The following is a 26675-nucleotide window of genomic DNA, read 5'->3' as shown; positions in this document are numbered from 1 at the left end:
CTGTTTAAATATGGCGCCAGCACTTGATCATTCGTCACCTGATGCCCTTTACGATGTTGTTCAGCCCACCCCCTCCGCATCATTGGTGGGGGGGGGGGGGAGGGGTGGCCGCCATGGCCATGCTAATGAGCCGCCGCATTTGTAATCATGGCGGCTCCGCGACGTACTATCTGTGCGTGTGGGCCGCAAATCTTTGCACCCACTGCCGATTGCGGCTGCAAGCTGTTAAATTCGAGCCCATAGTCTCCAGTCTGCCATATCTTCCTGATGCTGCAGCTAAGGTACCTTGCGATTTGTGGCATCTCAGATGCAAACTCTTGCAATTTAAATTTAGATTTGTTTGCTGTCTTTGCAACTCCTCGTTGCTAGGACATCTTTCAATCAGTCCTTGTGTCCTCCTACTTCAATGCTGAGGAGGTTAAAAACAAAATGCACTTTTTGGATTGTTAAAAATCGTGAAAGTATCTTTATATATTTGGAGTCAGCCTACTGACTTCAGCAGCTCCACATCAATTAAAAACCATTAGCTTGCCGATGTAAAATGAATATGTCTGAGTGATCATTAACTCTGTCTCCAGTTAAAATTGAGAAGATGAAAGAGCTGCTGTTAAAATCAAAGAACTGATGCTTGCTTAACAAGAATTACAGGCAGTTGGGGTACCTCAAAGCAGCATTTAACAGTTTAGGAACTTTATTGAGACTAGCAAATGCCATTCCAGATGAGTTTAATAAGCAGGTTCCAAGTCTGTGAATGTGGTTTAACTATGTGTTTGTTTAAAACATTTGGAGACGTGCAACATTATCTGTTTATGATAGTGTTTACAATTTTACTTTGTTTACTTTGCACATTTAGGAAGAACAATTTGGGATGTATGCACTGTACAGCAAGAACAAACCGCAGTCTGATGCTCTGCTCGCTAGTCATGGAAACACTTTCTTTAAAGTAGGTGGTACATAGGTGGTGAAAAGAGCTGTATTCATTTTTAATTAATGCGGGAATATATTAGCAAAAGACATTTCCAGGTCCTGAAACGTTGTAACTTTGGAAGGGAATGTGGGACCAGTTTTAGATATTGAGACTAAGGTGTCAGCCTTGAATCAGTGGTAGCACTTTTGGCTTTGAGTCAGAAGGTTGTGGGTTTGAGACCCATTCTAGAGACCTGAGCACACATTCTAGACTGACATTCCAATGCAGTACAGCAGGTGTGTTGCACTGTTGAAACTGTGTCTTTTGAATGAGCCATTACACTGAGGCCCCTCAGCCTTCTCAGGTGAACGTAAAAGATCCGATAGCACTATTTGAAAGAAGAGCAGGGGAATTAACCCCAGTGTCCTGGCCAGTATCTGGCTCAGTTTATGGGACCTTGTTGTGTGCAAATTGTGTATTTCCTAAATCAGGGAATTCAATACAAAAGTACTTAATTGGCTGTAAAGTGTGTTGCATGTCCTGAGGTCATGAAAAGCATTGCATAAATGCAAGTTCTTCTTTATATGTGCTCAAATGAGTTTTAAACCCTTATCTTGCATAGTTCTCAGCACACTTCATATTTTGAAATTTTAGGGTATGTTTTAACTCTCTGGCGAGGTCTGTCACCCAATCCCTTTGGCAGGATGGGCATCCTTAACATCCTGCCAGAATCTTCACACCCCATTTGGGTGCCTCCCTGCAGCTTGCCCACTTAGGGGCAGTTACTGTATCGGGTGGGCCAGAGGAGCACCTAGCAAACAAGAAAAGAGATACATCTCTGTCAATGTTGGTGCCAATTGAAATTTGACATCAATAGATTTTTCTTTGATAAGAGTATTGAGGAATATGTGGACTGTGAGGGGATCCAATACTAGGGGTCATCAATATACGATAGTCACTAATAATTCCAATAAGAAATTCAAGACAAGCTTCTTTACCTTAAGAGCGATTAGTTTGGGAAACTTTGTTACCAAATGGAGTAGTTGAGGCAAATAGTATAGATTTGTTTAAGGGGAAGCTAGATAAGTACATGAGGGAGAAAGGAATAGAAGGCTGCTGGTATGGTTAGATGAAGAGGGACAGGAAGAGACCCTGCTTCTGTGCTGTAAGTTCAATGTAATTCTATAATATGGCCCAGAGGTGGGTAAATAGGGTTGAGGTACAGATCAGAGTTGATCTAATTGAATGGTGGAACAGGCTCGAGGGGCTGAATGGCCCACTCCTGTTCCTATGTTCTTATTGACTGTCTCTGTTTTCATGCTGACCTGCTCCATATAATGTTTCTGCAGAATAAGCAGCTGGCACTTGGTGATAAGATGGACCTAGCCTCCTACCTGCTGAAACCCATCCAGCGGATGAGCAAATATGCATTGCTGCTGAAGGACATGATCAAAGAGTGCAGCAAAGCTCAGGAGCAGGAGCTCACTGATCTCCAAGCAGCTGAGGAAATGGTTAAGTTTCAGCTTCGTCATGGAAACGACTTGCTAGCAATGGATGCCATTCGAGGTTGTGATGTAAGGAAACTCTACGGTTGTTGTAAGCAAAATAGTTGGAAATAAAAGCTTAGCATTTCAAGGCCACTTTAAGAATCTGGGTGGTACTTTTGTGGGAAAGTATCCCCTGTTCTATTTTCTCTTTCCGTGTTCTGCACCATCGCTGGTAGACAGGGCAGTTGAGTACCTTAGCCTTTGGTTTTTGTCTATGCCATTCTATAAGTTGGCATTAGGCAGGTGAGGGCAGCCAGTTGCCCCTGCACATATATTCCTCCTTGCATTCTGTTCCATTTATCTCTTGCCCAACCTCACTAAAACAGAATATCGGCTCATGCATCTCATCCTAAGTGTGTGGGAGCTTGCTGTGCACAAATTGGCTGCTGAGTTTCCCTACATTACAACAGAAATGGGACTTCAAAAAGTACCATGAGGTCTGAAGATGTGAAAGGTGCTATAAAAATTGCTAGTTCATCCCCTCTCTTTTTATTGCTGTTGCTACGGATCATAGGAACATGAATGTGGCTCTAAAATCCAAGTATAAGGCACAAAGTGCAGTGTCCTGCGATTTACACAGACTGCTGGACTGGACTCTATTCATCTACCAGGTAGAATCCAATTACCAGCCTGACACATGCCCTGAATGTTGGCAGCAGAAAAGAACAGGCATTTACATTAGCCATTTTATATAGGAATAAGCAAACCCTTGCAGGCCAAGGCAATTCTAATACCCAGATTATATTACTCTCTGGAACAAGCCGTGGCTTTAAAGTAAATTAAAATCGAATTCCTGTATAGAGCCGTTCTGATCTGCCAGAAAATAGGAAGATTCCTCCTCTCCCTTTGTACAATATCCACGATAGTTTCTGTACTGAATTGCAATCTGAGGGAAATGTTACAATGAGATGGCCGCATTAACTTAACATCATAACCTGTGAATACCAAAATGTTCAAAGCTGCCCTCCCTCCCTAATTTTGCTGTTCATTGAAAAATGAAGCTTGTGGTTAAGAACCCTGACTATCTAGATTCTGGTTACAAAATCAGTGCAACAGTCCAGAAGATGGAGCTTTTAATTGAAGTACAGTCTGATGCAGATAATTTTGTGTAGCTCTTATACTTCACTATATGAAGTATGATTCAGTTGTAAATGGGTTAGATCTTTATGTTAAAAAGTGAGGTGTAAATTGCGATGGAGAATGCACACAATTGATTCATGCCAAAGGTTAGAGTATGTGGAGTCAGGAGACAAGAAGCTGAATAAATAGCAAACTGGCTAAAAAAAAAAGCAGAAAGTAGGGAGGGGTAAAGGGTAGTTATACAGATTGGAGGAGGGTAGAAAGTGGTGCTCCACAAGTGTCAGTGCTGGGACCACTGTTACAGGCTCATAGAAACAGGAGTAGACCATTTAGCCCTTCGGCCCTATTTTGCCATTTAATGAGATCGTGGTTGATCTGCAACCTAAGAACAAAGAACAAAGAAAATTACAGCACAGGAACAGGCCCTTCGGCCCTCCAAGCCTGCGCCGATCCAGATCCTCTATCTAAACATGTCGCCTATTTTCTAAGGGTCTGTATCTCTTTGCTTCCTGCCCATTCATGTATCTGTCTAGGTACATCTTAAAAGACGCTATCGTGCCCGCGTCTACCACCTCCGCTGGCAACGCGTTCCAGGCACCCACCACCCTCTGCATAAAGAACTTTCCACGCATATCCCCCCTAAACTTTTCCCCTCTCACTTTGAACTCGTGACCCCTAGTAATTGAATCCCCCACTCTGGGAAAAAGCTTCTTGCTATCCACCCTGTCTATACCTCTCATGATTTTGTACACCTCAATCATGTCCCCCCTCAACCTCCGTCTTTCTAATGAAAATAATCCTAATCTGCTCAACCTCTCTTCATAGCTAGCGCCCTCCATACCAGGCAACATCCTGGTGAACCTCCTCTGCACCCTCTCCAAAGCATCTACATCCTTTTGGTAATGTGGCGACCAGAACTGCACGCAGTATTCCAAATGTGGCCGAACCAAAGTCTTATACAACTGTAACATGACCTGCCAACCCTTGTACTTAATACCCCGTCCTATGAAGGAAAGCATGCCGTATGCCTTCTTGACCACTCTATTGACCTGCGTTGCCACCTTCAGGGAACAATGGACCTGAACACCCAAATCTCTCTGTACATCAATTTTCCCCAGGACTTTTCCATTTACTGTATAATTCACTCTTGAATTGGATCTTCCAAAATGCATCACCTCGCATTTGCCCTGATTGAACTCCATCTGCCATTTTTCTGCCCAGCTCTCCAATCTATTTATATTCTGCTGTATTCTCTGACAGTCCCCTTCACTATCTGCTACTCCACCAATCTTAGTGTCATCTGCAAACTTGCTAATCAGACCACCTATGCTTTCCTCCAAATCATTTATGTATATCACAAACAACAGTGGTCCCAGCACGGATCCCTATGGAACACCACTGGTCACACGTCTCCATTTTGAGAAACTCCCTTCCACTGCTACTCTCTGTCTCCTGTTGCCCAGCCAGTTCTTTATCCATCTAGCTAATACACCCTGGACCCCATGCGACTTCACTTTCTCCATCAGCCTACCATGGGGAACCTTATCAAACGCCTTACTGAAGTCCATGTATATGACATCTACAGCCCTTCCCTCATCAATCAACTTTGTCACTTCCTCAAAGAATTCTATTAAGTTGGTAAGACATGACCTTCCCTGCACAAAACCATGTTGCCTATCACTGATAAGCCCATTTTCTTCCAAATGGGAATAGATCCTATCCCTCAGTATCTTCTCCAGCAGCTTCCCTACCACTGATGTCAGGCTCACCGGTCTATAATTACCTGGATTATCCCTGCTACCCTTCTTAAACAAGGGGACAACATTAGCAATTCTCCAGTCCTCCGGGACCTCACCCGTGTTTAAGGATGCTGCAAAGATATCTGTTAAGGCCCCAGCTATTTCCCCTCTCGCTTCCCTCAGTAACCTGGGATAGATCCCATCCGGACCTGGGGACTTGTCCACCTTAATGCCTTTTAGAATACACAACACTTCCTCCCTCCTTATGCCGACTCCATATACCCACCTTTACCCCGTATCCCTTTATATCTTTTGTTAACAAAAATCTATTAATATCAGGTTTAAAATGAACAATTGACCCACATCAACTGTGGTTTGTGGAAGAGAGTTCCAAACTTCTACCACCCTTTGGGTGGAATTTTGTGCTGTCCCCTGCAGCGGGTATGGAAGCGGGGGGAGCATAAAATCTGGTGGCATGGTGGCAGGAAGGTTTGAACAGCCTTCCTGCCCCACTGCCAATTTAGGGCCTCTTCCCGCTGCAGCCACAATTACCTGTGTGGCAGGCGGCCCTGTCACTGCACGGGAAGCACGGTAGGAAAATCTGTGTGGGCTCCAGCTGTGGGGGAGGGGAGGGTTCCCTCATTCAAAAGCACTTAGTGTCTGAACGAGGGACCCAGCATCAGAAAAGAGGGACCCGCTGAGGCACACCCCCGCCCCCGCCTGTGCTGCCGACCCCTCTATCCCCTAACCTGCAACCACCACCCCGCAAGACCCCTCCTGCCCTGACCTAGCTGAGGCCTGGTTCCAGCAACAATCCTCAGCCTCCATGACACTCATCTTCAGCAGCAACCACCGTCTCCTCGGTGGCGTTGCAACTGCCGGCCTCTGATTGGTCAGCAGCTCTCCAAGCGTGGGACTTCCAACGACGGGGTCCTAAATCGTATGGAAGGCCTTCTGCTGTCCACTGAAGAGCCAGATTGGCACTAAATTCGGTGGGCCTTCCGGAAAAGAGATGACGCGGGAATCTCTGCATCATTTTCCCCCGACTTCGAGACCCCCACCGCCAGCAAGATATTCCCCCCTTTGTGTCTAGATGTGTTTCCTAATTTTGATCCTAAAAGGCTTGGCTGTAACCTATAGGCTTTATCCCCTAGTTCTTGACGCCCCAACCAACAGAAGTAGCTTCTCTGTATCTGCCCCATCCATTCCCCTTTATAGCTTGAAAACTTCAATCAAATTACCCCTTTACCTTCTAAATCCTTGGGAATATAACACTAGTTTGTGTAATCTCTCCTTGTAATTTAATGCTTGGAATCCAAGTAACATTCTGGTAAATCTACACTGAACTCCCTCTAAGGCCAATGTAATCTTCCTAAGGTGTCATGCCCAGAACTGCTCACAGTATTTCAAGTATGTCTAACTAAGGTTTTGTATAGCTGAAGCATGATTTTTACCCCTTGCATTCTAGTTCTCTATATATAAAGACTGGCATTTCATTAGTCTTTTTGATTTTTTTGTACCTGCCCATGACATTTTAATGACCTATGTACGTAGACCCCTAATTCTCTTTGGACCTCCACGTTTCTAGCCTTCCATCATTTAGGAAGTACTCTGATCTATCCCTTTTAATTCCAAAGTGGATGACTTCAACACTTGAAAGCCATTTGCCACAGTTTAGGCCGTTCACTTAATATAATTTTACGCTTCCATCAACACTATTTACAGTGCTGCTTATCTTTGTATCACTGACAAATTTGTATATGTGGCTTTCTATCCTGTCATCTAAGTCCTTAATAGATACAGTGAAAAATAGAGATCACAACACAGATCCCTCTGGGATACCACTAGTCACGTCCTGCCAATTAGAGTACCTATCCATTATCCCTACACTCTGTTTTCTGTTGCTCAGCCAATTTTCCAACCAGATCAATACGTTGTCTTCAAGTCCATGAGCTTCGACTTTAGCTAACGGCCTACTTATGGGAGACTTTATCAAATACCTCTTGGAAGTCCATATAAATAGCATACATAGACATTCCCCTGTTCAGTACTTTAGTCACGTCTTCAAAAAATGCAGTCAGGTTCATCAGGCACGACCTCCACGTTACAAATCCATGCTTGCTATCTCTGATCAGCTAAAATTTTTCAAGGTATTCAGTCACTCTATCCTTAGAATAAACTCTACTAATCTTCTGATAACAGGAAAGTAGTTTTGAGACCATGATCAAATCAATCATGATCTTATTGAATGGCAGAGCAGGCTCGAGGGGCCTGCTCCTATTTCTTATGTTAGGCTAAGTAGGCTATAATTCCACGGTTTCCCTCAATCACCTTTCTTAAATACCAGATTGACATCTGCAGTTTTCCAATCTAATGGAATGGTTATTGAATTGAGAGAACTTTGGAAGATTATAGTTAGGGCATCCGCAATGTTCTTGCCTAAATCCTTTCTAACCCTGGGACGGAAACTAACTGACCCAGGGGATTTGTCACTTTTTAATAACATTTTTTTCATTGCTGTTATTTTGCTTAATTAAATCTTCCTCTCCTGTAAATACTAACACAAAGTAATTATTCAGCGTGTCCTCCATTTCCTTATTTTCATTGACAATATGATTGCTAGCTGTTTTCATGGGATCCACATTGCTCCTGACCACACTCTTTTTCCTAATATAATAGTAATTTTTTTGTGTTAATTTTGATATCCCTTGCAAGTTTCTTTTCATACTCCCTTTTTGTAGCTCTCTGTTTTGTCACCTTTTGTTATTCTTTTCATCTCTCCTCTTCGTCAGAATCTGTGCTATTTTTTGAATTTTTGTATGCTTTTGCTTTTGTTTTTATGTTGTCCCTGACATGGCTTTTTTGACCAGTATAGCTGTTGCCTCTAATGGGTATAAACTGGTTCTGTATCATGTTAAATTATTTTTTGAATGCTTCCCACTGATCTTCGGTCACTTTATCCATTAACAGATTTATTGTGAGCAGTCCCTGTCTCATCCAGTTGAAGGCAGCCTTATCCAAATCAAGAATCTTAGTAGCTGTGTCCTGTTTCTTCCTTTCAAACACAACGTTGAACTTCAACATATTGTAATCACTATTGGATAAATGTTCGCACACCGTTAGGCTGCATTAGATACCAGAGAATGTTAGAATGTGAAACTCGTCACAAGTAGTAATTGAGGTGAATAACATAGAAGCATTTAAGGTCAAGCTAGATAAACACATGAGGAAGAAAGGAATAGAAGACTATGCTGCTCGGGTTAGACGAATAGGGGTATACACTGGCATAGACCGGTTGGGCTGAATGGCCAGTTTCTGTGCTATTCATTCTATCTAAATTTTACTTATCATGAACCTTCTTAATTTCAATTCAGAGTTTATTTTAATTTCTTGCTAATTTTTTGCTCTCTTGAAACACATTTGCTGATGCCTGAGGTATACTGCTATAACAAATAAAATATTAATATTTATAGGACTGCTCATGTTGAGATGTTTCAAAGTGCTTCACACCGTGGATTAGTTTTTGAAGTGCAATAACTTGTATGTGAAAGAAAGAAAGAAAAGATCTCAGAATGTCCCAAAGCACTTTACAGTCCATGAAGCACTTTTGAAGTGTACTCACTGTTGTAATGTAGGAAATGCAGCAGGCAATTTATACACAGCAAGGTTCCACAAGCAGAAATGAGATAATGATCGAGTAGTCTGTTTTAGTGATGTTAGTGGAGGGATAAATATTGACCAGGCCATCAAGAGAACTCCCCTGCTCTTCTTATAAATGGTGCCATGGAATTGTTTCCATCTGCCCGAGCAGGCAGATGGGACCTCGGTTTAACCTCTCATCTGAAAGACGAATATTCTGTTAAATTAATCCTAGTTTGCTTCCTCTCCAGGTGAATCTCAAAGAGCAAGGACAACTTATGTGTCAGGAAGAATTTATTGTTTGGTGTGGACGCAAGAAGTATCTGAGGCACATCTTCCTGTTTGAGGACCTTATTCTCTTCAGCAAAACAAAAAAGATTGAAGGAGGATATGACATCTATATTTACAAACAATCATTTAAGGTAAAGGAAGCCACTTTATTTTTGAAATATTATGGTCGTATACAACCACAGAAACAAGTTGCATTTATATATCGCCTTTAGATTAGATTAGAGATACAGCACTGAAACAGGCCCTTCGGCCCACCGAGTCTGTGCCGAACATCAACCACCCATTTATACTAATCCTACACTAATCCCATATTCCTACCAAACATCCCCACCTGTCCCTATATTTCCCTACCACCTACCTATACTAGTGACAATTTATAATGGCCAATTTACCTATCAACCTGCAAGTCTTTTGGCTTGTGGGAGGAAACTGGAGCACCCGGAGAAAACCCACGCAGACACAGGGAGAACTTGCAAACTCCACACAGGCAGTACCCGGAATCGAACCCGGGTCCCTGGAGCTGTGAGGCTGCGGTGCTAACCACTGCGCCACTGTGCCGCCCTTTATTGTAGTAAAATGTCCTAGGGCACTTCACAGGAATGTTATAATCAAAATTAACACCGAGCCACATAAGGAGATCTTGGGGAAGGTGACCAAAAGCTTTGTCAAAGAGGTAGGTTTCGGGGGACGTCCTAAAGTTGGAGAGAGAAGTAGAGAGATTTAGGGAGAGACGTCTAGAGCTTAGCACATAGCTGAAGGCATGACAGCCAATTGTGGAAAGCTGAAAATCAGCAATGTGCAAGGGGCCAGAATTGGAGGACAGCTGAGATCTCAGAGGGCTGGATTTTGGAAGATAGGATTGAGTGAGACCATGGAGGGATTTGAATATAAGGATGAGAATTTTAGTATCGAGGTGTTGCAGGACAGGGAGCTAATGTAGATCAGTAAGTGCAGGGGTGATATAGTGCAAAGTAGGATTGATTTTACTCTGAGTCAACTCTCTTTTTATTCTGCATTCAAACGAAAATTTTCATAACTGTACTTTAAATAACTCATGGAGACATTGAGTGAGAGTTTTCCTCTGCTCATTGGGTTTTGGCTAATTTCAGACTGCAGAGATTGGAATGACTGAGAACGTTGGAGACAGTGGACTACGTTTTGAGATCTGGTTCAGGAGAAGGAAATCTCAGGACACTTACATCTTTCAGGCAAGCTCTTCTGAGGTCAAATTAACTTGGACCAATGTCATAGGAAAAATCCTGTGGCGACAAGCTCTGAGAAACCGAGGTACGTCAGTAAGTCTCAAGCCTTTGTTTTTTTGTTGTGTAAGTTGAGAAGGGGTAATTTTTTTTTATCAATGTTACCTGATGGTCTCCTGTAAAGTGTTGTGAAGAACATCTTGAGGGTTGATTTTAACCATGTAAATATATGAGACAGACTCCCTAGGGAGACAGTGGAAACAGTTCATATTGATGCTTTCAGATGTAAATTAGATAGATTCCTATCAGAACATTTTGGAATACATGAGTAATTTGAGACATGACATGTGGTAACTGCTTAGCAGAAACAGATGACTTTAGAACTATTGTTTCAAAAGCTTTCCACTATTTTGGTTTCTCTCACCTCATGTTTGGTGTAAATTAATTTATAGAGATTGATTGCTATGCTTAGTGAACAATTCCATTATTGTTGTATCATGTGACTACCAGGATGGCAGAAGGCAAACTAGCAGAACCTTGGTCTTTTCTTGCCTGGCAGTGTTTTTACTCACAGCAGGTTTCTGGTGAGAAACCATGGGAGTCAGTTAGTTTCTTGTCTGCATGCAGCCGCCTGAGGTTACTTTGACCGCCAGGCAACAATATTATGCCGCTGGTCCAATTCCCTTCCATTCAGGATAGGTGTGGGCAGGAAGTGGCTGCCTAACTCACCAAAAGAGTGCAGTGCACAGCTGCACCCCTTGCCCAGCATGCAGATAGGTTTGGGGAAAGGGGTTCTGGGTGGGGGTCGCGAGAAGGATCACACTGGGTGCATGGGGAAAGCCTAAACTTTCCTTGTGGAGCCCAGAGGAGCATTCTTGCTCAATCTGGCAGCACAAAGGAGAGTAAAATAGTTAACTTGCAGGTGCTCTTGACATAGCAATCCTCTTATGCCCTGCTTCAGCCTGGCAGCTAAGGGGTAGTGACTTTTCCTCTTAGGCCTGGGTTAAAACGCCATTGGGATCCCATTGATATCATTGGTCCCCTATTTGCATATTAGTGTAAACAGAACCAAATAAGGAGTACTGTTAACAAAGCTTATCATAGAACATCTAGAGTGCCTTCTCAGTTCCTGATGATTGCTCATTGGGTAAATTCGGCCCATGATGTGTTACTGAACCATACAGCCAGGAGATTTCCAGCTTCAATCTCTGATCTGAGTGGAGTCATCTGACTGCAGCAGTTGGGGGACTATATCATTCACTTCAGAGCCCCTGGACTAGAGAGTTTGGCCAGGCTTCTTACTACCGATCCCGCTCCGGTGACCACCCCCAATGCTCCTCCCCATTAGAAAGTGTGTACTGATGTCTGCTGAAGCTGTTAGTGAGTTTGACTGTGATGCCAACACAGCTGAACAGCCTACTCACTATCCAACTCAGCTGCACGCATGAAAAATGCAAGTTCGGATGTGGCACTAAAGAGTTGCTTAAACTTGTGGAATTGTCCTGGCTTTTCGGGGGCTGGGAATAAAAGTAGGGCCAAAAAAGAAATATCACTTAAAATCCCTCCTCCCCTAATGTTTGCCCACCATAAGCAGGTCTTCAAATGCCAGGGTGATCAGTGCCTCAGAATTAAATGGAATTAGAAGGTGATTAGTCTTCCATTTTTTAAGGAAGGGTTGAGGTTGTAGCAGCACACACACTTGCCAAAATAATAAACAGGTCAATAATCTCTTCCCCTGGCCATTGATTATTAAACTCTTTGTTGCAGAACTGAGAATGCAGGAGATGGTATCCATGGGAATAGGTAATAAGCCATTTATGGACATCAAGCCCAGTGAAGCAGCCATTAGTGATCGGGCAATTGATTATATCATGAAGGGTACAGGTAAGTAATTTAAATGAACCAGGATGACACTTAACCATTGTTAACTATTTCTTTACTACTTACAAATTTGAGGCCTCTGTAACATGAATCTGTTTAAGAGTACAATAACCTGGGAGGGTGTGATTCTCAGAGCTGGATTAAGAATTCTTGGAGTCCTGAATGACAAGGATTTTAGGGCCTCTCCTCACTCCCTGAACAACATCCCCCTTTGATCCATTAATACATAAACTTTGCCCTGTCCCTTTCTGATGGTATTTTTAAATGCTTAGATATTTGGATCCAGTGGTTGTGTGCTATTTTACCGGGAGTCCCTTATTTGGCTGGGGTCCCAGAGCATGGCTCCTGTAGACTACGAGTGTTGACTCAGCCCTCATGATGCCAATTGCCTGGCATAAAATGTTTGTTCATTCCCCTGTTCCCTCTGTATGGCATCTCCCAGCTCAATGGGCACAAGCACAGAGAGGTAGCCATTGCTGGTGATCCCAAGAAAACTTGTGTCTTGAGTTTATAATTTCAATTTGTTGCCTTGGGAAAGAGCTGAGTGCTTCCTCGCATGGAAGGATAACAATCTCACAGTACACTGGCATGCTCCTTCATGCCCAGTGGCAGAGCAGCTGAGCCTTGGGAGCAGGTTTGCTGCCCACTATCGGCAGATGAGGTGCAGGCGAAGAGAATAAGGGCTACATTTTCAGGCCCCACAGATACCTGGTGTCACGAAGACCCCATCTGCCAAAAATGAGGCATATTAATTTTGTCATGTAAATATTAATTTTAAACAGTTGCTGGAATGAAGAAATGACTTGTTCAAAGAGGTCAGCAGTGGCTGGAAAACATTTGCATACTAAGAGACAGCGCCTGGAGACAATAGAACGGTTCCCTAATCCAATTAACCCAAATGGATTTTGATCACCAGATATTGAATGTGTAAGAAAGCCAATATTCCAGGGTGTCTGCTAAGATGCAGAATCCACAAACGCAGGAGTTTGTTACAACAGCAAGTCACATGACTAACTTGCTGGCCTAGGTTTCATTTGAACTGCTCACAGCACAGTTTGGGGGAGATTGCAAATGAACTTGGAAGAAGAGAGCCTCTCTCCTGGCTGGCGCTCTCTCTCTCTCTCTCATGAACTGGTCGTAACACTGGGAATGGAGGTGAACGGGGCCCAAACTTTGAGGCCAGCCGACATGCCGCTTTTGCGACCCCATTCCCAACATCAGCTATTTTGGTCGAGCAGGTCCGGGGCCCGGAAAGGCTGCCCGCCCCCACTGGGTGTGTAGGCAATTAGGCTCTTTAAGAGCCTTGTTAAGCAAGGATTAACCAGGCTGACTGGGATTTTCCAGTCGGCCTGCAGTTTCCTGATGCAATGGGAGAAGGTTTACTGCCTGGAGGCAGGAATCCAGCAGCAGGATGAGATACCCATGCGTCAGGCAGCCTTACAGGCCCTCCCTGCCTGCCTGGGTGGGGGTGCAGCCAAAGACTGTCCTCCAATGGTGGCGGTCTGGCTGCTTTTGGTATTTTTTAATTAAAGTTTTTATAGTGGCTGAGAGGGCACTTTCTTGTTGAGGTGCTCTCTCAGTTACTTACCTTTTACTGCAGCTGGGTGGTGCTCTTAAGCTGGAAGGACTCTGATTGGTGCTGCAGCTTCGAAGCCCACCTGCTGCCCTCAATTGGACAGGGAACCTGTCTCCGTGCCAATTAAGGGGGCAACCTAGTCAATATTTCTGGTCAGTTACTGGTTTCCCCCACCCACCCCCGGTCACCCGGACATGGGTTCAGGATACGGAAACAGTCCCGGCTCCTGTTTTCCGGCCCTGAGGCAAAAATGCAGCCCTAAGTCGTTACAATATGAAAATATTAGCTTGTTATTGCTGCGACGTTATGATGACCAGAACAAAAGACCTGTGTCAACCACAAAATTTCAGAGGAGCAAAAGTAGTCTTTTTTATTAACTGTAAGAAGCTTCCAGCACAGAAGGAGGCCATTCAGCCCATTGTGACTCTGCTGACCATGTGCAGGACCAGTTTAAAACTAATCTCACCAAGCCATTGTCTCCTCATTGCTCAATATCATCCATTGCTTCAAATATTTATCCATTTTTCCCTTAAAATATGCAATGATCTCTGCCTCAGTCACTCCATTTGATAAACGATTCCCAATGACTCTCATGTAAAGAAATGTCTTCTAAGTTCTCAGTGATCAATTTCAAATGAATGACATATCCTTACTGATTTCCCAACCAGAGAAAATGGTCTTTCCTTATTCACTCCACAAAAATCTCCCGAATTTTAAAAGCCTCTATTAAATCAACTCCGTCTTAGGGCTAGGGCTAGGGGTGGGGGCAGGGGTTGAGGTTGTGGGGTGATTCCCATCCACCTGGGCTTTGAATTCACCTGTAGTGGGAATGAGTATTATTTGTTGGTCCAGGAGAAACTCTTCTGGGTCAAACAAAAGTGAAAATTTTCTTGACCTTTTTTTCAACAGTCCCTCTGGGTTTCCTTGCTCATCTTGTAAAGTAACTAGTTGGAATATGTTTGCAAACATTTGTTGCTGAATTTCCTTGCTGCGAATTTCAATGCTACCATGACTGCAAACCTCTGAAATGAAGTTATCCAGTTCGATGATCTTCTACCTGCAGCATTCTCTTTTCAATGTTTTTCAATTTGTTTACGTCTCATTAGAATCTAGAACGCGAGCATCCATCGCTGTGTCTTCATTTGACCACTCCACATCCTTCAAGAGGCCCCATTCTACCATTTCCAACAGCAGCACTTCCTCTTCGAGCAGCCAGTCATCTTCTTCCATACTGGGAACTCTCAATCTTCACATGTATTCGAGTCCGACGCATGCCGGTCTACATTGGACACCTTTCAACCAATGGTCCAACGACATTGGGACTTGCATCGAAGAAGATGAACTGGAGCAAGAGACTGGAAGTCAACCGTCCATGAGTAAGTCTTTAGAAGAATTGATCATATCTTTGGTTAAACCTCTGAAATCTAATCAAATCCAGTCTATGTTTATCCTGATATATATCGCTAATGGGGAACTAGTCTAATTTATTCTGTGTTTGATCCATCCAAAGTAAGCATTGCAATGACATTTTTTCCATGGGGTTCAGTTGCATCGTTTGACTTTTCACCATTTCTCCAATAATTAATAATCTCTTTTGTGAAAGTCTATAATGAGCTCAGGAACAAATTGGATGTGATGAAAGTATATTTATGAACAGATAAGCGATTATCAAAATGGTTTGAATAATGTGGGTTTCTCACATTGTGGACTGGATTTTTACTCAGGCGGGGTGGGAGCCAGGGATGGGGTGGGTGGCTGAACTGAGAATGGGAAGAGGGTGGGGGTTGGGAGGCCTGCGGGATCAGAGGTGGGCAGTGGGGTGGGAGATTGGAGGCCTGAGAGTATGGAGGTGGGGTGGGGTCAGTGGCCAGAATGTGGGTGGTTGAAGGCCTCATGGGGAAGGTTGGGGGGGGAGATCAGAAGGGTGGGGGTATCCGATCGCAGGGATGTGGTGGTGGGTGTTGTGGGAGTAGATGGTGGCTCGTGAAGCAGGTATGGTAGATCCAGCCGATAAGTAGAAAGGCACTTCAGTCTTAGATCCAATAGTCCTCACATTCCTTTAGCCACTGGGTTTCCTGGGACCCAGGAAACCTGGCTGGCCGGAGTTAAATTTGAAATTGTAAATCAAGTTCAAGCTGCCAATCGCATTATAATATTCAAATGCCTCCTGGGAGAAGGTTCGTTGCCCGGCCTCTGGCCCATCCCCCGTTAAAACCGGAAGTGGATGGATTGTGGTCGGGATTCAGCTATTTAACTCTTTAACCTCTCATTTGACTCAAACCAACATGCTTTTTGAGGTTAGCATTGTAATGAGTTCTTTTTATGTTGTCTGATGCAACATAAATGAGATGCGTGAAGTCCAGTTGGTTGAAGATCTCAAATAGGTTTATTACAGCTGAACTATCATACAGTACAGAGCTAACTATTTACAGAACTTGCCTCTAGGTGTTACAGTTGCAGAGTGACTCAGGTTCTGAGTCACATGACTGCATCCTGGTACTTAGCTCATTAGCATACTGAGATCTTAAAGGGACATCACTCTTAAAGACTATCATACAACAAGCATTGCCCCCTGAATGCCATTCAGAACAAGGTCTCTCCCCTAACTCTTAGTTACCTTGGTTATAATTATTAAATTCTCTGAATTCTGTATGACTTGAGGTAGATATCTTGTTAATCTGAAAAAGAGAAAGAAAAGAAAGTCTTGCATTTATATAGCACCTTTTATGACCTCAGGACATCCCAAAGCATTTTACAGCCAATGAAGTACTTTTGGAGTGAAGTAACTGTTGTGATATAGGAAATCTACATTATATTCCAATGAAAAATCCCACATGATATTGATCTGTTGGTGTAAAAATTGCTTTTTGAATTGATGATACAAAGCTTTAAAAAACTGAGGAGCACAAGAGCCAGAAAACGCTTTCATTGAACTTTCATCAGCTGCAAAAGAAAAATCAGTATTCAAGTCATGTTCCCATCTCATGCCCTGTCCATGTCCTGCACAAATTCAGTTTTGTACTTGGCCAAGATGGTACTTGATTAAAGGTGATTATTTTCAAACATGGAAAGAGACTAAAGCTCAGCCATAATGGAATTCCATTTTTGTTTTGTTCTAGTCACAGAGAGTTCAGAGACTTCAGCGGAGAGCATCAGTGGCTCAACTCTTAACTGCGCCCAGCTTTCCACAGAAACATTTTCTGATGACACTTCTAATCCTGACTCAAAGACATCATGTCATTATACATCCCTAAATCTTTCCCCAAGGATGCAGACATCTAAGCCAGTGAAGAACCAGTACATCACAGCAGTAAGTATCTACGTTTGTGTTGTGTAGGATATATACAGAAGGACGACAGCATTCCTTACACTCACAACTCACTCACCAGTCCTGTGGTTTATGAAACATATTTTTAATACTCATGATTTAATCATAACTTTCAACACACTCCATGGATGAATCACATGGATTTAAAAAATATTTCTACAACACAGATGGCTACGCAGACGTTGTGAAGGAATTCTGCATGAAGTTTAACTAAAATAAAGGAAGTATTACATCCTTACAAACTCAAGCTGCACAATATCAGGGTTGCTGCCAGTTTGCTTTTGGACAGAACAGTTTAATATTTTGACTGGGCTTTTATAAAACAACTGTCCCCTTTCTGCAAGTATTTTTCTGTCTCATGATGTGGATAAATTGCGATCTTTAATTGATTGTCATTATCAGCAAAACAAATCTCAGATCCCATCTCCTGAGTGTTTATTGGACTTGGCAAAGTGTGGCAACCTTGCACTAAATACAAAGTGATGTCATTATTGTCAAAAATATTTCTGTTGCCATTTTTAATTTCAAAAACGCTAAAGTACTGTTGCCTCTTCCTCCTCCTCTTCCTCCCCATCTTCCTCCCGGTTTGTCTCCTTCTTCATGTCTTTCTCCTTTTTAACCTTCTTCCACTTTTTTCTCCTTTTCCTGGTGTTCTCCTCATGATTTCCTCCTCTTCCTTGTTTTCCACCTATTCCCATTCCTTGTTTTATTTTTCTTCCATTTTCCCCATTCCTGAATTTTCTTTCTTTTCCTCCTTCTCTTCCTTTTTTGATTTTGGATGAATTATTAGACACTAACGGAGTATGAGGTGTTTGGTCAAGGAAAGAATGGAAAAGGATTCTGTCCTATTGGATCCTTCTTTCCCAGATCATTGTCATCTGTCTGTCCTCTCACCTGCCGCCTACAAAATTATGAAGAGGATGAAAAGTGTTTAAATTACAGAATTCAAATATTATTGGATGTTGCTCTATATTCTCCAGCTTTAACCCCTCAGTGGGGAAAGTGACTGTTCTGAGCATCTACCAGCTAGTAATTTTAATTTGGTTCCTTTCCTTCACTGTCTTGGCAGAGTAAACCCTCACATGTAACAATAGGTCTCTCAACACTGGTTTGACTTGCAAGTATTTGCAGAGATAGTTCAGTAAGTAACTAGTTTTTATAAGTTCAAACCTCTTGAAGGATTAATCAGACTAATGACTTAAAGCAGGGATAAGTGGTGATTTACTAAACAATAACCCTAACTGGGAGAATAACGGAGGTGATTAACATGTATTGAATGGTGCTATTAATCATGGGGCTTTATTGTGGCTGGTAGCAATTAACTATTAACAGTATTCTGTTTGTAAAGGTTTCCTGGTTTAACCTGAAATGACCTTCCTTTCAGTAGCTATCTCAAGTATCTGGTAGCATCATATTTTCAATTTTGTTGATATAAATGCATTAAGAAACAATTAACTCTTTAGATTTAAAAATAAGAGCGCCTAATATTTCTCAGAAAATTTAAGATTCTGTTGGCGAATAAAAAAGCAAAGTTATTCAAATCCTTTATAAATCTCTGGTTAAGTAGACCTCAGCTAGCGTATTATGTCTTATTCTGGGCACCACTCTTTAGAATGGATGTCAAGGCCTTGGAGAGGAAATTTCTAGAAAAGCACCACAAATGAGGGGTTTCATTTAACTGGATAGACTAGAGAGACTGGGGCTGGTATTTATGTTGGGGTGGAGGCCCTGCCCACCGGCCAAAAAGTCAGGAGCAAACTCACCTCCACCAGGTCTGGAAGCCATGCCGTGATTTTACATGGCCCAGGCCCTTAATTGACCTTGTGAGGCGGGGGGCATCCGCCCCTCTGAAACAGGAACTTCCACCTCCAAGAGCTGCCAGCCAACCTGCGTGCTGGCAACTCTTCAGTTCCACAGTGCCACCGTGAGCAGTGGCCACTGCCAGGACTGCATCCAGCAACAGGAAGTCTCGGAATTGAGGTGAGTGTGTGTGGGGCCTTGCCGGGGACAATCTGCTGAGCTCCGGTAAGTCAGTGGGGCGGGGTGGGGTGCGGGGGAGATTCTCCAACGGGCGCAGCTTGTGTGGTGGGGGGGGCCCTCTGTGGGGCATAGGGTTCCCAAACAGGAGGCCCCCCCCCCAGCATGCAAGGAGATCACCAGGTTTTACTGGGCAGCCTCCTGAGGTGCTGAGCTGCCCCTAATAATATACCAACGGCAGGAGGAGTCCCTTAAATGGTAATTAATAGGCCACTTAAGGGTCTTAATTGCCTTAATTGGCCTGGGGTGAGTGGGCCGTTTGTCACCTCTCCCACCACTTGGTATATTGCAGTGAGGGTAGGAAGGCGACAGGAACGGCACCCCCACCCCCCCCACCACCGCCTCCCACATAATTGTGTACCCCTCCAGCCCGTTCCCACGGGAGCGTAAAATTCCAGCCGGCGATTGGTTTTCTTAGAGCAGAGAAGGTTAAGAGGACATTTAAAAGAGGTGTTTAAAATTATGAGGGGTTTTGATACAGTTTCCTCAGGCAGGAGGGTCAGTAGCCAGAAAATACACATTTAAAAAAATTGGCGAAAAAATCCAGGGTGGGGTGAGGAGATTTTTTATGCAGTGAGCTGTTACGATCTGAAATGCAGTGGCTGAAAGAGTGGCGGAAGTACCTTCAATAGTAACTTTCAAAAGGGAATTGATTATATACCGATAAATGAATAATTTGCCGGACTGCAGAAAGAGCCGGGGAGCGAGACTAATTGTATTTTTGTTCCAAAGAGCTGGCACAGATGCGATGGGCCAAATGGCTTCCATCTGTTTTGTGTGATTCTGTAATTCAATAACTGCTATCAGCTCTCCTTTGCTAGTTAACAGCACCAAAAGAATAGTGCCAATTCATGCAGTTTTATCAAATGAATTATGAGTTTGACCGATGTTCAGGCTCACTCAAATGTCTCTGATTACAGGGCAAAATTTTAGGATTTTCAGGTCCTGTAACAATTTGAAATGTTAGGGGAAGGTAGTGTATTGGTTATGTTATTGGGCTTGTAATCCTGAGAATGCGAGTCTTATCCCCCATGACAGTTTAAGAATTTGAATTAAATTCTATTCAAATGAAGAAATAAAAAGCTGACATCTACTAAAAGTGACAGTGAAGCTGTCAGATTGTCATAAAAATCCAACTGGTTCACTAATGTCTTTAAGGGCAGGAAACCTTACCTGATCTGGCAATAGGTGACTCCAGTCCCGCCTCAATATGGTCGACTCTTAAATGGCCTAGGAATGCACACAGCTGTGCCAAACCACTGCAAGAAGAAGGCTCACCATTATCTCACGGCAACTGAGGATGGACAATAAATGCTGCTCTTGCCAGCAATGCCCACATCTGACATTGAATTAAAGAAAAGATGTTTGAAGTTCTGAGATTGTGCAGTTGACTCTTTCATATGTGCATCATTCAAATGCACAGCACACCTCTCCTCTGCTGAAAACATTGTATAAATTAGTTCTTTTCATCTAAATTTCCAATAAAACCATCCAACTCAGATGTTTTCCCTCTTAGTAGTCACCCGACTTCTCTCTTGTGCTGTCTGTTGCTTTTTGATTGTCCGACGCGACTTTCCAAGGTTTTTTTTTGCCCTTTAATACATTTTTGTTGTTCCAACTTCCAATTGCTGCGTCAAATTTTCATTTCTGGGTGAGAGACAAGTGTAGCATAAAACACATTGGAATTGTCTATCTTTACGACAATAGGGGATTTGATTTTATAATAAACTGTTCTTTATCTAAGAGCATCTGATGAACCAACAGGTACTGATTGACTCGCTGTGTGTGTTTTGTTTTAGATAACCAGCATTTGTTTCTCTTTTTTTGTTTTACGTTAAATCTTCCTCCCCATCACCCCCTCCCACCCTCCCAGCAACAGTAAACAAAACACTGGGGTTCATTTCTAGAGGAATGGAATTAAAGGACAGGGAGATTAAGTTAAAATCATGTAGAACCTTGGTTAGACCAGACCTGGAGTAGTGTGGACAGTTCTGATCTCCATATTATAAGTATATAGAGGAACTGGAGAAGGTGCAACAAATATTTACAAGAATGATACCAGAACTGAGAGTTGTAATTATGAGGAAAGACTGAACAGGTTGGGTTTCCTTTCTTTAGAAAAGAGACATCTGAGGGGGAATTAATACAGATCTTTAAAATAATGAAGGGTTTCAATAGGGTAGACGTAGAGAAGATGCTTCCCCTCGTGGGGAGGAGCAAAACTAGGGGCCATAAATATAAAATAGTCACTAATAAATCCATTACAGAATTCAGGAGAGACTTCTTTACTTAGAGTGTGTTTAGAATGTGGAACTCACAACCAGAAGGCGTAGTTGAGATAATTGGCATAGATATATTTAAGGGAAATCTAGATAAATGAAAGGAATAGAAGGATATGCTGACGGAAGCTCATGTGGAGCATAAACAGTGGCGGAGACCAGTTGGCCAAAATGGCCTGTTCCTGTGCTGTAACTTCTATGAAATTCTATTAATCTTATACAGAAAATAAGCTAATTTCCAGTAATAGATTATAAGGGCGATGGAGGAGGAAAAACATCTGGGCAGATGAGGCCTACACTTCCCATGCGAGTCTTTTAAAGGAGAGAAATAAACTTAATGGGAGGGTCCTCTTCTCTGTCTGTTCCTGCTCCCGGCAGCTTCAGTCCCAGATGCTTCCCAATGTTGAAATGGCAGTCGGATCTTACAATGGTTTCCGGGCCTGATCTGCATATTTAAAGGAGTCTGCCGGCTTCAGATTGGATAAAATTGCAGTTGGCAGGATGGGACCAGGAGGCCAGTGGGCAAGTCTCCTGCTCATTTTAACCCACAACACTCCACCACCCCCTCCCCCCACCCCCCAACCTCACCTCGCAGGAGTTACAATTCCCCCCCTTTATCTCAAAAGGCAGCGAAACTAAGAAGTTTGCAAGATGAAAAAAAAGAGTTGTATTTAAAATTTAGTTTATATTTATGTAAGGACTTTCACCAATCTGTGATATCCATATCCCAATGCAATCCAGATCAAAGAAACATAACTTCAATTAGAGCCAGGCCATTCAGGGATGATAGGAGGTATTTCTTCACACAAAGGATAGTGGAAATCTAGAACTCTCTCCTCCCTAACAGGCTGTGGTTTCTAGGGGTCAATTGAAAATTTCAAAACTGAGATTGATAGATTTTTCTTAGGCAAGTGTACTATGTGACAGGTAATCAAGGCGGCTACATGGAGTTAACATACAGATCAGCCATTGACCTAATTGAATGGTGTAACAGACTCAAGGGGTGAATGGCCCACTCCTGTTCCTGTGTTCCACAGCTGCATTGCAACATTTTGAAGTCTGAGAATGCTAAGGTTGAATTGTTTGGAGACATGCGTATCCCTGTTAAATTATAACATCTTGTTTTATCAGCTGTGAACAGAAAGTGCCTAGGCCATCTTACCGACCCAGTGAAGAAGTTGGGTTCAGCTGTGAGGCGTTGGCATCCTCGAACTGCACGTTCTATGTTGTTCTGGCAGCCACTCTGCCACCCCAAGCAGGGACAGCTATGACAGCCTCGAAATTCGAAGCAGGATGGATAAATGGGAGAATGTGCAGGAGCATTCAACCGACTGAAACTGCAATCATGGGGCATTCCATCTCATATTGAAAAAAGACATTAGAAATACACTTATGACCAAGTGATAAATGGGAAGTAACTACAGTATATGTACATACATATTATTATGGTTAGCATTTTTTTACAGCTCCCTTTTAAACTTTTATATTGCATTCTGTAAATAACAAGGTGCCTTCTCTGTGTGACTTATTTTCCTGTGCAATTTGTGGTGGCTGTAGCTTTGAAACTGCGACTCTGTAAATGTAGACTAATTCTCCACTGCAGCTAGTGTACAAATCAGATTGTGTCGTAGTGTTATATTTGTGTAAATATTTATTTTTATTGCTAGTTTTTTTTCCTCAAAAATCATGACCAGTACATCTCTATTCTTCTTGGGTATCAAGAATGATATAATCAAGATATGATTTATAACTTTATTCTAGATTTTCTTTTATTTGTTTCATTTCCCAGCAAGAGATCGACATTGCATTGTTTGAATTGAGCCAATTATATTTTGTACACTTTTGACTGCAGGTCATTGCAATGAAGACTTTCTCAAAAGCAGTTGCCTTCATGCATTGTTAGGTAATTATAATCAAATGATCTGAACAACGAAGAGATCAGATATCAACATGTGTTTAATGAGCCAACAGATAAAAAACCAAACATTCTTGGGCTGCTACAATTATCTTTTGTTTGCTTCTGTTCCATCTGCTAATGACTTAGAAGTTAATGTCCTTGTATATTTTTGTGTCAAGCCTCCAACGCCATTAAAAGACCCTGAACCACTTTTTTCCATTACGATCAGAAATTCTACCCATTTATATATATTTAATCATGTACAGCTGATACAACTAAAAAGAGTAGGCAAGTTTAACCAAGCAACCCTTCATGACCAGACTGAATACTATTTTTCACTATCTCAAAGCCTATTTTACGACTTAAGGTTTGTAGCAAATAAAATGAACTTATGTCTTTAGATTAAGTTTCCCCGGCTGTGGTTTTATTCCTGGTTATCAAAATGATTGATTTCATTTTCTCTCCTCAACAATAACAACAACAAATTGCATTTATATTGCACCTTTAACATAGTAAAACACCCCAAAGGTGCTTCACATGTGCATAATCGGGCATAAATTAACAGAGAGTTAAAGAAGCCGACATTATGATAAGTTACTGGGTGATAGCGTGTACTGATCCATTTAATGCCAGTAGCCCTCCTAACAGCCATTCTTCGCATGTGATCTTGACAGTGAGTGGTAGTAGAGCACTTGAGCATAGGAGTTCAATCCACTCCTTGCCTGAAATCCATACAGAGAAATTGATACAGAGTATCAAGTGTCTTCTAGTTTGTCACATTACATTCAGTCAATCTCTCAAACTTCACTCGTCACTCTCTCAAACTGCACCCATCACTCTCTCAAACTCCATCCCATCACTCAAACTCCAACCCATTGTTCTCTTAAACTCCGTCCCATTATACCCCCTTTATCAAGTATTTTAGAAGCACAAGAAGTTGTGGCTATTCAAAATACATTGCTGCTACCAATCGCTTATGATATATGGATCATCAACAAATCAAGCATGGTTATGATTATCTGGGTTCACATATTATAAAATCGGAAACTTGTACAGAGCAGAACTGCTCTGTTGGCTGTAAAAAATAGCGCTGTTGAGAAGTTATGTCCTCACTAGTGTAAGACGATTCAAATCCAACAACAAATATAGCTGCAAAATCATCCATTTATTGTGTTCGTCCAAGTTTTTGACACATGCAATGTCTCTAAGCAGTAGACATGCAGAGATATAAATGTAATTGCATCATTTTTCTTTTGGGTAGGGACGTAACCTTCATCAACCCGTTTGATCCTGACTCTCCCTACGAATTGGTAAAGAAAATTCAAGATCTTTATAAGGCCTGTTGGCTCATACACTGTCCTTGCTGATTCTTTATGGCATGATAAATGTTATTGTGAACAAGGCCCCCAGAAATGAGCAAGTTCCTACAAAATTGCAGAAGGTCAATTTGTTTACCATTAAGCATGCAACTAATCATCCTGGACCTATTCTCCCACTTCCTTATCTTAAGATTTTCTTTGTTATTTTGTTACACAATGTGGCAACAAAAAGAAGTCAACAAGCTTGTTTCACAGATCCTGCATGTTCAGCAGAAGCTAAACAGCACAGTCAGCTAAATTGTACCCTGACACTTTAAACCCTAAATCCTGGAAATGAACAGCTTTGACCTTTTTGTTATTTCTAGCTGCAGTACAAATGAACAAGCCATTTATAAGTAAAAAGAAAGCAAAAATCTCAATCATATGAAGTTAAACCAAATCCTAATCCTACATATATATATATGCATGACTAGGTCATCTTCCACTGGAGACAGAGCATGTTTTGTATGAATCGTGTTTATGAGAGATGATCGGACCAATCACTTAGTCCAAATAAACCAGATGATCTCATCAAAACCTATTTGCCTGGAGCATTTTTATAATAAATTTGGAGAAAATACTAAAGTCCCCATACATGCTCGTCGGGGATGAAGGGATGCTGCTGTTCCTATCAAGTTAGCAGATTATTCAAAACTGGAATCTACTGTTTAAGCAAAGGGAATTGGTCATCTGGGAGGTGATAGCAGAACAAAAAGCTGATCATTATGGTACAAAAGTGGCCTTTCCAGGTTAACCAGTCACAGAACTGTGAGCAATATGATGGGGATGTCTTACGAATTTAAAGGTACTATACAAATGCAAGTTGCTGCGATCTTGTGAATAACAGGAGACATTATTGAAAGATAAGACTTGCATTTATATAGCGCCTTTCATGACCACCAGATATCTCAAAGCACTTTACAGCCAATGAAGTACATTTGAATTTCAGTCACTGTTGTAATGTAGAAATTTGGATAATTTTCTCTTGGGTAATGTTGTCCGGAACATCAGGAGAACCTCCTGCTCTTCTTTGAATAGTAGTATAGGATATTCAACAACAACCTAAGGAGGCTGGCAAGATCTTGGTTTAACATCCCAGCTGACAGAGCACACCTCCAACAATGCAGCACTCCCTAGGTAAAGCATGGAAGTGTCAGTTTCGATTATGTGGTGAAATACAGAACCTAACACAGAAGCAAGGCTTCTACCAACTGAGCCAAACTCATTACCTGCTGGAAAGTAAACATGCAGGCACATTCAATGAAGACATAATCAAGATTTAGTGTGTTACCCAGCATGGATCTGACCAAAACCATCAGGGAGGTGTCAGATTCCATTACTAATCTGTACTGAGTTAGTTGATGTGTGCCAGGTTAGCAGAAAGTGCTCTGAGAATTGGTCTCAGTTGGGCTAAGGAGAGGAAAATGTGACCATGATTGCTGCTCCTGTTGACTAGCCATTGACCCTGTACCTAGAATGTATGTAAGCGTGGGTGTCAGGTGAGGAGATATTTGGTTGTGATATAAAGAAAAGGCGCATGATTGAGATTCCAGGGTTTTTCGTGCCTTCAAAAGCAGAGGGAGAAAATTAACAGGAAACTTGAAAGTAATTAGGCGTTGCCCTCAGCACTCTCGGCTCTAAGTCATAAGGTTGTGGGTTCAAGTCCCACTCCAGAGACTTAAGATCATAATCTAGGCTGGCATTTCAGTGCAGCACCGAGGGAGTGCTACATTGTTGGAGGTGCCACCTTTCAGATCAAATGTTAAACCCAAGGTCCTATCTTCCCTCTCAGGTGGTCATAAACAGTATTTGAAGGAGAGCAGGGGAGTTCTCCTGGTGTCCTGACCAATATTCATTCCTCAATGAATACCTAAAACAGATTATTTAGTCAATATCACATTGCTGTCTGTGGGAGCT

General features: G+C 42.3%; 1 protein-coding gene across 2 annotated transcripts in view; it reads left to right on the top strand.

The window, feature by feature from the left end:
- Window positions 1–23800, top strand: part of zgc:158766 (uncharacterized protein LOC100009641 homolog) — a 199106-nt gene extending 175306 nt beyond the window's left edge. For both annotated transcript variants that reach the window (XM_068055464.1, XM_068055455.1), the window contains exons 16-23: window positions 854–943; window positions 2257–2481; window positions 9164–9334; window positions 10313–10490; window positions 12170–12286; window positions 14966–15235; window positions 16979–17169; window positions 22635–23800. In XM_068055464.1, the coding sequence (XP_067911565.1) occupies window positions 854–943; window positions 2257–2481; window positions 9164–9334; window positions 10313–10490; window positions 12170–12286; window positions 14966–15235; window positions 16979–17169; window positions 22635–22640 (1248 nt within the window). In that variant the 3' untranslated portion in view covers window positions 22641–23800. The remainder of the gene's footprint in view (window positions 1–853; window positions 944–2256; window positions 2482–9163; window positions 9335–10312; window positions 10491–12169; window positions 12287–14965; window positions 15236–16978; window positions 17170–22634) is intronic.
- Window positions 23801–26675: the final 2875 nt, after the last annotated feature.

The sequence above is a fragment of the Heterodontus francisci genome, chromosome 2 (assembly GCF_036365525.1).
Source record: "Heterodontus francisci isolate sHetFra1 chromosome 2, sHetFra1.hap1, whole genome shotgun sequence".
Classification (NCBI taxonomy): domain Eukaryota; kingdom Metazoa; phylum Chordata; class Chondrichthyes; order Heterodontiformes; family Heterodontidae; genus Heterodontus; species Heterodontus francisci.
This window is presented reverse-complemented; position numbering and strand designations above follow the sequence as displayed.